Source organism: Mustela erminea, chromosome 20 (assembly GCF_009829155.1).
Source record: "Mustela erminea isolate mMusErm1 chromosome 20, mMusErm1.Pri, whole genome shotgun sequence".
Classification (NCBI taxonomy): Eukaryota; Metazoa; Chordata; class Mammalia; order Carnivora; family Mustelidae; genus Mustela; species Mustela erminea.
The window spans coordinates 24,966,330-24,982,479 of record NC_045633.1 but is presented as its reverse complement, the minus strand read 5'-3'; the positions used below and the strand labels follow the sequence as shown (position 1 = coordinate 24,982,479).

Sequence of the window (16,150 nt, the reverse complement as noted above, 5' to 3'; positions counted from 1 at the left end):
CTGGAGCCTGCACCACAGGGGACAGAGAAGCGGCCTGCGCAGCGTTCCCTACAGAGGAGCAGGCCACACCCAGTGCTTACAGGGTGACAGGGTTGAAGCCTGTGACAGCCAAACAAAAACAAAGTCCTTATTTTTTTCTCAGTAGTGAACAATCATAAATTATTCCAAAGCTCGAAGCCTATCACCCAGACTGTTCCAACGTAGAAGAAAGAGAACACGGAGTAGCCATGTGTGCACTCCCATACCCTTTTCCCAGCTGTCAGCTTGTTTGTTCTGAGCACATCATGACAATGCCAAGGGACACAAGTGTGGTTAGAGGCTGAGGACCGATGGTGGGGGCAGGAAGGGGTGCTGACCACGGGATACCCAGCGCTGTGGCCCCGCAGCCCGTTCCCAGCATGGGCCAGCCTGATCCCATTCTGTCCTGCATGGTGGCCACTGGGCACGTGGAAGGTGGTCTTCGTGAGGCAGGACCTGCACTTTCCAGGTGTTTAGTTTCAATGTGAATGACCACTGACGGGACAGAGCAGTAGACAGCAGGCACACGGGTCCCCAGACAAGACAGTGTCAGTGGCAGGACCCTGGCTGCCACTCCCGTGGGCCTGGTGATCTACTGATAATGAGCACCTGGTAGGCACAGAGCGCCGCACAGGGTGCGGGCGCTGCCCACCTCCCCTGCACAGAGGACCAACCCCACCATGCACTCCGCCTGCCTCCCTTCCCGAAGCTTACATTTTCAGACCCTTGACAGATGTGGGGCCGGGCCAGCTCTGTGGCGATGACCTTCAGGTGCGGCTGGAGGGCCTCCCTAGAGCAACCTCGGATGACAGAAGCGAGGACGAGGAGGCTGGAGGGGGAGGGCGACTTCTTCAGCATGGATAAGATGAGCTTCAGAAACACTTCGGGGCTGACGAAGGCCCCAATGAGCTCTGCAGACCTGGTGCACTGCGGGAGAAGGCCGGGGCTGACTGGCTGCCCACTGTGTAGCCCTCGGCCCTCCTGCACCTGCCTGCCGGGCTCCCAGCGCAGCACACGCAGCTCTGTGGAGGGTCTGCCCCACGTGTGGGCCACAGGAAGTAAGTCCCCATGGCCCTTAGAGCTTCTGCAGGGGCCTGGTTCCCAGGATGGCCAGATCCTAGCGGGACCTCACGCCCCTCCTCTGCTGCCAGTGACCAGGCTTGTTATGAACACATGGCCCCATGCGGGGTGGTCACAACAGCGGGCTTCGGGCAGCAGCCAATCTCTAAAAGACACTCGTTATGTGATTCCTGTTCTACGTTGTTCCCAAATGACATCATATGGGGACACTGCCCAGTGTGCAAGGCTACTGTCACGGGCCCACAACATGTCCTCCGGGCAGGTGTGAGCAACCCTGCATGCACCAAAGTGAGGTCCACGTGGCCCATTGCTCAGCAAAGGCGTCCAGTGGCCAAGCTCAGGGGGCAGGGTGGACAAGGGAAGCAAACCCAGCTAGGCTCCCCTTCAATATCTAAACAGGTGGTGGTGCTACCCGGCACCACCAGTGGGCGGGTGGCCGCAAGAACTGGCAAGAAGGTGCCGGCTGCCATGGGCTGGGCCAGGAGTCCCTGCCTGGCTTTCCTTGTAGAGCCCATGGGCACATGAGTGCCAACAGAGCCAGGGAGGGGCCTGCCTGCCCCAGTGAGGCGCACAGGGACTGTCTGTCCGAGGCGCGGCTAGTGCGCTCGTGCAATCCGTCTGATCGTGGTGAGAGAGAAGGCACGGGGGGTGGGGGGTTTGATTCCCTGAACAGTGTACCTTTACATGCTGCCCTTCACGGGCCCAGAAAACAAATCTGTGTGATGGGGGATGTGAGTAGGAGCAGTGCGGACAGATGCCAAGACCCAAGGGGATCTCCTGGTGACTTGAATGTGACCTTAGCTGCGGTGGCAGTTCCACATGGCTCACATTTATCCAGACCTGCAGACCTGTGACCTGACACGGGGGAATGCTACCACGGGAGCTACACTACTAATGTGACCAGAAGGCAACTCACATTGCTGACCACAGTGCTGTCGTCGTCGGCACAAGCCTGGTGCAGGGCTCGGAGGATGACTTCCAGGTGCTGCGTCATGTGGTCCTCGGCATGCAGCAGCAGCACCGCCAGCAGCTGCGCTGCCTTCACTCTGGTCCCCGCCACCCAGTCAGTGATGTCGTGGCACACGGCAGGAAGGATCTTGGACAGGTTTCTGAAGACGAGCTCCCGACAGCCCAACACAGGGCGGTTTTCTGGAGGTGGAAAGAACAAGCCGGGAAATTCCCAAGTGAAACCACCATGGGTCCTGGGGAAGCAGACTCACCACACGTCCCTTGTTTAAGGGGCACCTCCATGTTTCACTCTGACATCTTCTAAGCGCAAACCAACTCTGAAGGCAGAAATGAAGTCCCAGTGTCCTCGCTGAGCTTAAAATTTTTGTACAAAGGAGCGTCTGGGTGGCTCTGTGGGTTAGAGCCTCTGCCTTCAGCTCGGGGCATGATCTCAGGGTCCTGGGATTGAGCCCCACATCGGGCTCACTGCTTGGCGGGGAGCCTGCTTCCTTTCCTCTCTCTGCCTATCTCTCTGCCTACTTGTGATCTCTGTCAAAAAAAAAAAAATTTTGTACAGAGACGGATGTGTAAGGGACACACAATAAAAATACACTAAGTGCCTCATTTGCTAAGTTTGGACACACGGACACACACCTCGAACTACCGGTGTCACCAGGACACAGATGCACCCATTACCACAAAGCTCCCTGCACCCCTGCAGGGCCCTCAGGACTCTCCGCCCACCCAGGTGGCTGTGCTCCATTTCCTGTCACTGCAGATGGACCGTCTCTGGGCAGAACTGCAAGGTCCACACTTGAGTTGACCTGACTCCCTTCCCCGCACGATGATCCCAGGGCCATCCACGCGGCGGTGTGCCTTCATCCCTCTGCCTGTCGGTTCCCTGCTGATGGGCCTCAGGCTGCTTCCCGGGCTGGGTTGTTGCCAAGAAATCTGCGATGAGCACCGCACACAAGCCTGTGTGGCCACGGCGGCTGCTCCTGATGCTGAGTGCCCGTGGCTACATCTGCTAGGTTTCACAGGAGGCAGCATTTGATTGAAGAAACTGCCACGCGGTTTTGGGCAGTGGCTGCCCCGTTTCCTGTCCCCACTGCGGGGCAGGGACTCAGCTCCTTCGTGCCCTCAACCGCAGCTGGGTGGCCGGTCACCAATGAAAGGCACTGAGAGGGTGTGCAGTACCCGCCATGGCTTCACGCTCGCTTCCTAACGTGCTTACTTGTATCTCTGTTGGTGAGGTGCCCTTTTTAGGGGCACTTTCTTTTTTTTCTTTCTGCCCACTGAAAAACCGGATTATTTCTAAAGTTTATTTATTTATTTTTAGTGATCAATGCTGAAAGACCACCCTTACGCCACTGAACAGTCATGGGGCCTGTCCAAGACTGGCTGTCCATGGATGTGGGCCTCCACTTCGGTTTGCGTGACCTCCCTGCCGCTGCTCTCCGCACGCCAGCCCCTCAGCCAGCAACCCTATGCTCTCGGTCCGTGGACTACTCTGAAACAGGAAGTGCTAGCCTCTCAACTTGGCTCTTCACAGTCAAAGTCCTGGTGGTCCCAGGTCCTCTGCATGTGCATGGGATTTTACCATGTTTGTCAATTTCTACAAAAAGGGCTTCAGACATTTTGATTAAAGGTTTGATCTTAAAAAATCAAAACTCAGTCCTCAAACTATTCCAAAAGTAGAAATGGAAGGAAAACTTCATGTGGCTAAGCACTGTCCTGATCCCAAAATGAGAGAAAGACTCCACACACACACAAAAGAGAACTACAGGCCAATATCCCTGACGAAACTGGACACAAAACTCTGCAACGAGTAGTAGCAAACCTAATCCACAAAAATATTTTTAAAAACCTCCTGTGGTGCCTGGTTGGCTCAACTGGTTGATCAGACGGCTCGTGATTTGGACTCAGGTCATGATCTCAGTCAGGGTCCTGGGATCGAGCCCCACATCCCACTTTCTGCTCAGTGGGGAGCCCGCTTCTCCCCCCTCTCTGCCTGCTGCTCTGCCTACTTGTGATCTCTCTCTTTCTCTGTCAAATAAATAAAAAAAACTTTAAAAACAAAACAAACAAGTAAAACAACTACAACAGCAGCAACAAAACCAACCCTCATTCACCATGCTCAAGTGGGGTTTATTCCTGGGCTGCAAGGGTGGTTCTGTATTTGCAGATCAATGAACGTGATACCTGACATCAATGAGGGAAAAGACAAGCAGCATCTGATCCTCTTGATACACGCAGAAAAAGCATCTGACAAAGTACAGCATCCAGTCACAGTAAAAACCCGCAACAGAGTGGGGTGAGAGGGAACACAGCACAGCATAATAAAGGCCACATATGAAAACCTACAGCTCACATCATACGCAGTGGGGAAAATGGAGAACTTTTCCTCTAACTGCAGGAACCAGACAAGGATGTCCAGAGTCACCACTGTTGTTCAACATGCACCAGAAGTCCCACCCTCCGAAATAAAAGACAGCCAGATCGTGAGGAAGAAGTGAAACTTTCCGATTTGCAGATGACATGATGCTCTCTGTACAAAATCCCAAAGGCTCCACCAAAACGCTGCGACAGAACCGACGACACAGCAGTTCAGTAACGTCAGAGTGCAAAACCTAGGTACACACGCCTGCTGCACCTCCACACACTGACAATGATACAGTGGAGAGAGAGATGCAGAAAGCAATCCCACTTACAACTACACCAAAAATAATAAAATATCTGGGAAGAAACCCAGCCATGAAAGACATGCCCTCTGAAAACTAGAAGACACAGATACAGAAGCTGAAGTGGGCACAAAGGAGTGGAAACACATTCCATGCTCGTGGGTTGGAAGAACAAATATTGTTAAAATGCCTGTACTAATCTTCACATTTCAGGTAATCCCCATCAAAATACCGAGAGCACTTTTCACAGAGCTGGTACAAACGATCCTACAACGTGTGTGGAACCATCGGAGACCCCGATGAGCCAAAGCAACCTTGAAAAAGAAAAGCAAAGCTGGAAGCATCTCAATTCTAGAGACTGAGTTCCAGTATTCTATTCTAGATTATTCTATTCTATTCTTCAATTACAGAATGGTTGTGATCAAAAACTGAATGGTACGGCACAAAACCAGAAACAGAGCAACAAAACTGAACAGCCAGGCAGGAACCCACAACTCGATGGTCAGTTCACCTTCAACAAAGCAGGAAAGAGCACCCAATGGGAAAAGGACAGTCTCTTCAACAAATGGTGTTCGGAAAACTGGACAGCGACATGCAGAAGAATGAAACCGGGCCAGTTTATTACAACACACACAATAAATTCAAAATGGATGAAAGATTAAAATGAGACCTGAAACCATAAAATCCTAGAAGGGAGCACAGGCAGTAACATCTCTGACACACTGCAGCAGCATGTTTCTAGACCTGGCTCGTGAGGCCGGGGAAACAGAAGCACAATAACTGAATAAATGGCCTCGCAACAGAAAGCTTCTGCACAGCCAAGAAAACAACCAACAAAACTAAAAGGCAGCCCACAGGAAGGGAGAAGATATTTGCAAATGACATCTCTGATAAAGGGTTAGTATCCAAAGTGTGTAAAGAACTGATACAACTCCACACTCAAAGAGCAAACAATCCAATAAAAAAAATGGACAGAAGAGGTAAACCGACATTTCTCCGAAGAGGACCACCGGAGGGCCAGCAGCCACATGGGAAGAGGCTCGACATCACTCATCATCAGGGACATGCGAGTCAAAACCACCAGGAGGTACCACCACCTCACACCTGTTGCAGCGGTGAAAATCAACAGAAGCGACGGGTGTCAGCGAGGGTGCAGAGGAAGGGGAGCCGGGTGCGCAGCTGGTGGGACTGCAAGCCGGGGCAGCCAGCCTGGAAACAGTGTGCAGCTTCCTCAGAAAGTTCAAAGCAGAGCTACCTCACGACCCCGCAGTTGCACTACTGGGTATTTACCAAGAAACCCCACAAAAATACTAACTCAACAGGAGACGAGTACCCCTATGTTTAGAGCAGCATTATCTACAGGAGCGAAGTTATGGAAGCCCAGGCGTCCACTGACATGAATGCGTAAAGAAGATGCAATGCATACGCACGCACACTTGCAGACACATTTACACGCACACACATTCTCACATACATGCACACCTGCCCACACTCACATGTGCACTCACACACACCTGCACACATTCACATGCACACACACTCATATGTGCCCACACTCACATGCATACTGGTGAGTGCACACATACACTCAAATATTACTCAGCCATAGAAAGGAATGAACTTGGGGTGCCTGGGTGGCTCCATGGGTTAAGGCCTCTGCCTTTGGCTCAGGTCATAATCTCAGGGTCCTGGGATCGGGCCCCACATCAGGCTCTCTGCTCAGCAGGAAGCTTGCTTCCCTTTCTCTCTCTCTGCCTGCCTCTCGGCCTACTTGTTGTGATCTCTGTCAAATAAATAAAATCTTAAAAAAAAAAAAAAAGGAATGAACTCTTACCATCTACAATGACAGGAACGGAACTAGAGCGTATTATGTGAAGTGAAATCAGTCAAGAAAGACACCGTATGACTTCACTCATCTGTGGAATTTTAAAAACCGAACAAGTGAGCAAAGGGGAAAAAAGAAAGACAAACCAAGAAACAGGCTCTTAACACTAGAGAACCAAGTGACGGGGACCAGAAGGGTGGTGGGAGGGGGAGGGGTGACTGCATCAGATGGGAATTACGGCGTGTGCTTGTCGTGATGAGCACAGGGTGATGTAGGCAAGTGTTGAGTCCCCCGTCATACACCGGAATCCAACAGAACACTCTACATTAAGTCCTTGCAATTAAAATAAAAACTTGATAAGAAATTCTTAATTAAAAAACTCTAAAGATAGAAATTAAACCATAGGGGTGCCTGGGTGGCTCAGTGGGTTAAAGCCTCAGCCTTCGGCTTGGGTCATGATCCCAGGGTCCTGGGATGGAGCCCCACATTGGCCTCTCTGCTCGTCGGGGAGCCTGCTTCCCCCCTCTCTCTGCCTGTCTCTCTGCCTACTTGTGATCTCTCGCTGTCAAATAAATAAATAAAATCTTAAAAAAAAAAAAAAAAAAGAAAAAGAAATGAAACCATGACAGCTCAGGGTTTTGAGTGTTCAGTAAAAGCAACACTTTGTACCATGAGAGCCCATCTTCATTTTTTTCCCTGTTACTTTTCTATTTTTATGCTATATTAGAAAATTAGTTCCAATGATTCTGTGTTGGCTGTTTATGTGCGCCTGTTAACAAACAAGCAAACAATACTACTCTTTCTGATGCTATATCCACTGTGGAAAGTCTGTCGGACGAGGGGACATGAAACAGGGCAGCTGGTGGCACAAGCTTGGGGACACGAGGGCCTGTGTGGCAAGTGCAAGGACACACAGGGCCTCACTAGGTCTGTGTCCTACAGCTACTGTTCTGACTATATAATGGAGTACAAAGGACAATGTTCTGTTAGTCCCAGGCTTAGCACACGGAGGCCCAGAAGCTACACCTGGCTGGCCACCCGTTTCTGGGAATCAAATGACCGTGAGATGCAGCCACATGTGCTCAGTCACTCTTGTCTAGGGCCACGGTGATGTTACTACTGGGGGTGTGGCCTCCTACGCCTGATACAAACCATATGGCCCTTCACAGAAAAAGTCAGCCACTCCCCATTCTAGACTCCGGAGTTGGGCTTTCCAGCATGGTAACCACTGGCCACACACAGCTCGAGTTTATCAAGCTTAAACACAATTCTGTTTCTCGGTCCCACGAAGCACATCTCAAACGCTCAGCAGACACCCGCGGGCCAGGGCTACTGTCCCGACCGCAAATAGAGAATGTTCCCGTCACTGCTCTCGTTCAGCACTGCACCAAAAGAACACTCGAGAATCCAGGGTATGATTTCAAGCCGCTAACAGAACAGAGCAGCATTATGATCTATGGCCTCTTAGTACCATAATTAACACTATGATGGACATCTTTGTATCTAAGTCTGTGTATTTCTGATAACTTGGACAAAACCCTAAAAATGGTCAGAGACCAGGCCCAGTGTCCTGATGCGCAGGAAGCCTGTCCCATCTACCCACGTCTACCTGCACCCCTCAACCTCCACATATTTATTTACCCACAAGCAGAGTATGAACTTAGTTCAGCATTACTTAAAAAGAATTTTTTTTGTTTTTCTTTCCAAAATTGTAATGCAAAACCAAACTTAAAAAACAACCAACCGGGCACCTGGGTGGCTCAGTGGGTTAAAGCCTCTGCCTTCGGCTCAGGTCATGATCCCAGGGTCCTGGGATTGAGCCCCACATCAGGCTTTCTGCTCAGCAGGGAGCCTGCTTCCCTCCCGCCCACCCCCCGCCTGCCTCTCAGCCTATTGGTGATCTCTGTCTGTCAAGTAAATGAATAAAATCTTTAAAAAACAAAACAAACAAAAACCAACCAACCTACCAGGAAGTTCCGAAGAGAACAACGAGCTAAGCGGCCCAGGGACCCCACCCTCCCTCCCAGGGACCCCACCCTCCCTCCACGCCCAGCTGTCCCTGTCGCTCTCCCCTCAGCATGTGCGGCTCAGCTCTGGTGACAGCAGGTCTTTGTGGGACACAGGGTGCCCACCAGCCCCGGGGACACAGGAAGCTTCCACACAGTGCACAGCTATGACCCATGTATACATGAACCATTCCTGATCCTGGGAAAGCTTCTGGGAAGTGGGCATTGGGGGTAGGGGACAGGTGGTGTTTCCTTTATTTAAATTTAGGTCAAAGCAGTGCTCAGACACAGACAAGGATCGTCAACACCAGGCTGATTCAACCACTCAGTTCCTAGGAGTGTCCAAAGCAGTCATTTCCCAAATCATCAGTTTGGCAGAAGAAAGCCTCGCTCCCTCTGAGCGTGTGGTTATCCCAACATGACTTCCTCACGAATACATAAACAGAACGGGAGGTAGAAGCCAGAAGGATTTTACTGGCATCTAGAACCATCCTGAACCAAATGGCAATGACACGGAGCACGTCAGGTGGCCGAGCACAGAGGCCTGTGGCCAGGGCAGCCCCACACCCAGCACTAGCCTCAGCAGCTCCCATGTTCAAGATGTTCAACCCAGACGTGCTCCATACCACCATCCTTCCGGCAGCCCGCTGTCAGGGTGCCCGGCTTCCTGGGCAGCACTGGCAGCCTCGGTGCAGCGGCTCCAAGGCCCATCACACGAGGGTATCCCCAGAGATTGAGGCCCTGCAGGGGAAGGGGCTGCCGCGGTGCTGTCTTCTGTGCTATGGGGCAGGGAGCCGCCAGGAAACGCTCGCTGAACACCAACAGTTTGCTAATACTGACAGAGCTTCTACGGGTCTCCTGGAAACAGCTTTCACGAAGTGTCATCTACATGTCATCGAAGCCACTTCTGAGTGCACACGCAGTCTCAGGCTGCTTGCAGCTTGCCAGGGGCCCCATGCTGCTCGCAGTCAGCCCCTCACCGCTCCCCCCACTACCCCCGGAGCCACAGGTCTGCCTTCGCCACCGACAGTTCCGTCTTTGCTGGAGATCTCATAGGAATGAGCTTTTTCACCAAACACGACGTTTCTGAGCTTCATTCATGTTGCAGCATGTGTCTGAATTTCATTCCTGCTCAGGCCGAGCGCTGCAGCTCGGCACGGACAAACACAGCTTGCTGACCCAGGCTCCAGTGCTGGACCTTCGGTTGTTCCCACTGTACTTCCAGAAATCCCCGAACTCTTTCCTAAAGTTTTGTTTGCATTGTGGCATGGCACTGTAATGTTTGGGTTCTTCTGTCTTTCTACCAGCAACATGTGCGGGTCCTGTCTCCCGACATCCAGGGCCTCTCCGTATGGGATTACTGTTGTCTTTAGAAAACAAGGCAAGGTCAGTGTTTCTGTCTGTTCTGGAACCTGAGGAAGCCCCGGAGGCCTGAGCGATGATTAACTTCTTCTGTCCAGAGTCCAAACTACAACTCAACCACTATCTCCTCATCTTTTGTTTGAAAACATAACTGCAGTACTTCCGCAAGCAACAAGCATGCAGAAACAGTGCCAGCGGACAAGCCGGCGGAGGGGCGGGCAGCAGGCACAGCGGGCGGGCTCGGCCCACAGAACGAGGGGTGGTTCTACAGCTTTGCTCACTCTCACTATAAGTAGACCAGATGCAAATCTTCGTAAAGCCAATTTGTTTTCATAATTGAAGCAAAATTAAATATGATGGCAACAGAAATTGCTTAACTTTGGTAGAAACCAACAGTGAAGGTCAGGAGCAACACAGCCGTCCCCCGTCACTGGAGAAGGGGATGCCATCTATAAAGGTGGGCTGGGAAGGAAAGTCAGAGCCAGCTGGGTGTTAAAACTCTGTCTGGATATGCAGGAGGCGAGAGGCTCTGGGAACTGTGACGCCCAGGTCTGAGGGTCAGAGTTCAAATCCTTGCTCAAAGCCTAAGTGAGTTTTGTCTTCCCCTTCATGTGCCCCTGATTCCTCCTAAGGGCATTTTTTGGATCTGCTCAGCTGAGGCTTTATCTCTGATCTGGGCAGGTGCCCGAGGCAGGACTGAACCATCCCCATTGTGCAAAAGAACTTTGCACAGCCCCTGCCTTCACAAGGAGTGTGAGCCCTCCCTGGGGGGGCGAGGGTGGTTACCAGGCCTGTAGGTGACACCCAGGTGCAGACAGCAGCAGCCTGAGATGAGTCCTGATTCGAGGGGAAGAGGGGCTGTGGTCTGCGGATGGGCAAAGCACTGCCCCCCCATCCCCGCCCCCACAACAGCGCCTGAGTTTTAACTCAAGGAGGGGTCAAGAAAAACCCTAAGCTGGGCCAGAAGCAGATGGAACATTAGATCGGATTGGTTTTGCACAGTTAGACAAAGTATAATTTAATTGCAAGCAGAAAAACAGATCATCAAAAAAAAAAACCCCACATTTTTTTAACCAAGTTTATCGAACTCAGATGGCAGGTCTACCCATACTATGTATTTACAAACCACCATAAACAGGCAGGATGACACTGGGTGCTCTGCACGAGGTTCCAGCTGTTTGCAAAGCAGGGGTATTTCAAAATGACCAGAGATTGACCTCCTTGAAGAAATGGAGGCCCCGCAGTGTAGGGGGGAGGGGGCAGCGGGAAGGGTATAAGGGAGGGTCACCAAGGAGGACCTGAAGCTGCGAGAACCTGAACCTGGCTCAGCTGGACACAGGTCCTGACAAGCCGCACCCACCCCTTTGGGGTTGGGGGGCCTTACTGGCTCACTAAGGAGAAAACCAGGTATGTCTACAGCTGGTGTGGTGGGGCCTCACCCCTCTCCTAGCACTCAGCGGGGAACTACTCTGCTCCCCAGCACTTGAGGCTAGCTCGAGTGGGTAATACTCCACGCCACAGACCCTCACGCCACTCACCCCAGTGCAAACCCACCCCCCATCTCTCCTCTGCACAATGTACCTTCTCTGATGACTCCCCTCTCCCCAAATATTTGGATGAAACAGACCAGCAGAGCAGGTCTGAGCTCTCAAGAAAACGTGAAAACCCTGAAGGGCATAGATCTAAGTTACAATGGAAGTTATTCAAATGGGACTCCACTGATTTCTCAAGTGGGGGACAAAACTTGACTCTATTCTCTTGCGTCAGAAGATCTGGCAAGCCATTCACCGTTATGAAGAGATGCTTCCCTGTTCACTCAAGCGTCCCCAAAGAAAACAGTTTTAACAGGAGGCTAATTTCCAGCAGAAAGGACCCCGGAACCTGCTGTCACCACCTGATCCCACTGCTGGCAGTTCAAGGGTGCGACGGGCGGGCAGATCCTCTCCAAGCATGAACCTGTCCTCTGCCCAAGAAGAGCACTTTGTTCAGGGAGGGACTGACTCGGGGACAGTAAATGACACCCTTCTGATCTTCCCAGCACGTAGCTGGGTTTTAAAAGTGCAGCTACACTTCCGTGTGGCAACAGGAAACTTGTGTTTGTTGAACGGCAAACCGTGTGGTAACAGATGAGGTCCTATGCTACCTGCACCTTGTCTTCCCAGCAAAGTGGGCACGGGACTCTGACCTGGACTTCTGGCCCCATGTTCACACCAAGCCCTGACTGGACAGCACAGGGGCCTGCCTGGCAGCAGGGAGCCCAGCACCTCAATCTGTCTGTCCGCACACTCATGCTTATGCAGTGAGAGACACACAAAGCAGAAGGGGACTCACCGACCATGCCACTCAGAGCGAGGGGGGAGCAGGCCCTGCCAAGACCCTGGCTGCCGATAAGCAGGGAACGTCAAAGGGAAGACAGTCAAAGAGAAGGCTCCCAGCACAGATCCGACAGAGGCTGTTACCCAGAATGTATGAACAGTTCTCAAAACTCCATCATAAGATAATAACCCAATTCAACATTTGAACACACACTTGACCAAGAAAGGGATGGGGACAAGCATGACCGGAGCGCCTGACAGACCCCATGTGCTGATGGGGACCAATGGGAACCCTGCCCCCTGCAGGTGGGACACAAACACGCAGCCCGCCAAGGCCAAGGCCACAGAAGAGAGGCAGCTCCCAGCTCCCAGTGGGCCCACTCCCCGGGGCTTAACCGAGAGAGCGAACTGAGTTCACACAAAGACGGTACACAAGTGCTCAGATCGCCCTTGTCTGAAATCACAACCCAGAAATGACCCAAACATCCTTTCTCCCAGTCCAAGGTAAGATCCACAAAAGGGAATACTCCTGCAGCAGGAAGGCAGCCCCCCCGTAGAGCTTCAGGGCATGAGTGCCGGAAGCCAGGCAGGCTACGGGCAGCCTGCATCATGCATGTGACAGCGTCCTGGGACAGACAGAAGGGAGTGCCCGCGGTAGGGCCAGACATGGTCGAGGGCTGACAGAATGTCCCAGGTCTTTTTTTTTTTTTTTTTTTTAATAATGTCCCAGGTCTTAACAAGTGGCGGTCACACAACGATGCGCTTGTCAAACTCTACCTTCAAAGGCTGAGGATAGTGACGAGAATCCCGGGGCTGCGGCGTGGCCGCGGAGTGGGGACAGCACAGGACCCGAGGGGAGGCAGCAGTGGAGCTGGGGGCAGCAAAAGGGCCATGTGTTTGCAGAAGCAGGCGGCCAGAGGCAAGATTCTGAGGAAGTGGCTGATGAAATCTGACATGTGAAATGGTGTAAAAAGAATCTGAAAACTTAGATTGAAAATTTGTATTTCAAAATAATTTTAGAAGAAAAAGCCAAATAATGAAATATGCTTATCCTAACTTTTTTTTTTTTAGAGGTTTTATTTCTTCGAGTGAGAGAGCGTGCTCACATGAGCAGGAGATGGGGGGAGAGAGAGAGGGACAAGCAGATGCCCCACTGAGCAGAGCCCGGCAGTGGACTCGATCCCTTGACCGAGATCATGACCTGAGTCAAACCAAGAGCTGGATGCCCAACTGACTGAGCCATCCAGGCGCCCAGATCCTGCCAACTTGATTGGAATTCATTCTAAATTCATTCTGCTTGGACTGAAAAAAGCCTTCGGAGCCTGACCGTCCCTCACTGCCAGCCTGTCATGCCCCTGTGCCCCTCTCTGCAGTGTGACCTGGCAGCACAGCCAACGCCACGCCAACACCAGATAAAAACGTCCCTGCAGCATGAGGACGGCCCTGTGCACACACACCACATGCGGGCAAAGAGCCACAGTGACTCGTGCAGAGCTATCAGCAGACAGCCTCAGGTTCTGTCCAGGACCAGGAAGGGAGGCGTCCCGGACCTCCCATCCGACGCCGGTCACGGTATCCTGACCTTGGTGAGAACCCAGCCAAGACTGCCCGTAAGCAAGCCTGCACAGTCTGCTGCCAGGGACGATGAGCGAGACGCCGCCTCCAGGAAGCCAAGGGGGACATGCGGGGCTGGATAGGATCCGCCTTCAGAACTCTGTTTCCCTCACAGGCAAGGAGGGCATGCTTAAAAATAAAATCCCAGCAACCTTTATGTCTAATGTCTACATTTTTATTTATTTTTTAATTATTATTCTTTTTAAATTATGTAACGTTAGTCACCATACAGTATGTCATTAGTTTTTGACATTGTGTTTCAAGATTCATTATTTGCATATAACACCCTGTGCTCCATGTCTGTGCTTTTAAAAAGATGTTATACCGTCAGACTTTACCAAATCAGAAAAATCCCTGCTAGCAACTAATTTTTGTACCTTTTTTAAAGTTGTGTGATCTCCCCTCATACCAACTGTGCCATCAGGAGGCAAGGCCACATGAGAAGACACGCTGAGCACAAGTGGTTTCCAGAACAGAAGGAACTATGGTGTACAGGTGAGCAAGGCAGGGAGGAGGGCCCGCTCCCACAGGCTCCCCGCCGACACTGCTCACACGGAACTCAGGGGCTCGGAAGACACGCACATACCATGCACGCGTGTGCTCATGGCGCAGCAGGGAGCCACCATGAAGGACGGATGGGAGGCCATGAGGCTACCTCTCCCTGAGTCCCACAGGCTGCACCTTAGCTATGTCCTGGGTGCGTACTCTCTGTGATTGTTTGGGTGAGGCTTAGAGCAGCTCTTCTTCTAGGGGACAGAGCACCACATGTTTCTAAAAGGCCTGCTGCCACCAGCAGCCACACACCATGCTGCATAGACCCGTGCGTCCGTGGCAGCCCACACACTCCTTTGGATAAAGCCGGCCTGGGGGAGAGGGCACCACAGAGGCGTCCTCACGGCTTTGAGTGACACTGGAGGCTGGGGACCCAAGTCCTGGCCAAAGTGCCTCTCTGCCAGCATGCCGCCTGAGCCCGGTCCCCACGGCGCAGCTTGGGAATGCCCTTCTCCTTGGATAGAGACCCCCACCCCCACCCCGCCCATTACGCAGACCTGGGGAAGGCTGCACTCACCTGGTGAGGGGTGATGGGCTGGAGGGGGAGTGGCAAAGTCAAGCTTGTCCTTGAGGTCATCTTCATTCTCCCTCTGCCACTGCAGGCCAACCTTCTCCCAGAGGTTGGCGGCCGCGAGCCTGTGAGCACAACATGCATCAGGGCCAGCAGGTTGTGCAGAGGCCAGGTGGGGGGTGCTGCAGATGAGGCCCTAAGTCTCTCCTCACAGGGGGCTAGGGGTTCATCCATAACCGATGTCTATAGGTGCGCCCCAGGCACTACAAACAGAAGGCTATTTATAAACCACAAACCAGCAAATACAACCGCGAGGACAAGGTGGGCTTCCAGGAGAGACCTGTGCTCTTGGGGACAGATATCCAGAGAATAAAGAACCCCACGCTCGCAATAGGCCTCTGAGACCCTTAGAATTGAAGGCCTGACAGTCCCCCCAGCACTACGGCCGCTTACGCGATCTCTGGTATGTCGTCTTCGAGGCTGCTCAGCAACAGCGGGATGAGCTTGTGAAAGAAGGAGTAGCGGTCGCGCAGGTCCAGCAGCCAGCCCCCGACCACGCTGGTCACCGCCTGCCGCACCTACACGAGAAGGCAACAGGAGGCTTTAGCTGGGCACCAAGAACCCAGGCACTGGGCACCCGCCGTGCCACCCGTCCAGGCTAGACGCCGGCCTGAGGTCCCAGAGCAGCTCTGCCATCCATGCTGGGCTTGCAGAGAAACCGTCTGGGCCACCTTGTCTTGCTCGTGCAGGCCCGTGTCCCTGGGGCATGGCCTGATCCCCTGCCGGCTGAAGCAGAACCATGCTGCAGCCCCAGGCATTGCAGGATGCCCGCCCTCGCAGTCTTCTGTGTGGGACCCTCCCGGCCAGGCTGGGCACTGACGGCAAGCCCCCAGGAAATGTCAGCTTCCAGAGGCCACGCTGCCAAGCCCTCAGGTCCTGGAGCCCCAGGGCCTCCCGGGGAAGCCAGAAGGGCACCTTAGCTCTGGTGCTGGCGACCTGAGAAGGTGACGTGCATGCTTCTGCCCACTGCGCCCACCACAGGGAAGAAACGAGCTCAGAAACATACTCAGAAACACACGAGGTGCCAAAGGTCTAGCTCCCCGACAGCGGAGCCTGAGGCGGGAATCCAGGGGTGAATCATCACAGGAAGGAAGCAGGATGGGGCAGAGGCCAAGCGGAGATGTGCCTCAGCTGAATCCTGGGGGAGCTCAGGAGCACAAAGGCACCACACGGAGGCT

General features: G+C 52.8%; 1 protein-coding gene across 2 annotated transcripts in view; it reads right to left on the bottom strand.

Annotated features, from left to right (window-relative positions):
• Positions 1–16,150, bottom strand: part of DNAAF5 (dynein axonemal assembly factor 5) — a 45,763-nt gene that overhangs the window by 19,713 nt on the left and 9,900 nt on the right. For both annotated transcript variants that reach the window (XM_032327691.1, XM_032327690.1), the window contains exons 3-6: positions 15,366–15,490; positions 14,919–15,037; positions 2,015–2,247; positions 733–945 (exon numbers count right to left, since the gene is read on the bottom strand). In XM_032327691.1, coding sequence (XP_032183582.1) covers positions 733–945; positions 2,015–2,247; positions 14,919–15,037; positions 15,366–15,490 — 690 coding nt within the window. The remainder of the gene's footprint in view (positions 1–732; positions 946–2,014; positions 2,248–14,918; positions 15,038–15,365; positions 15,491–16,150) is intronic.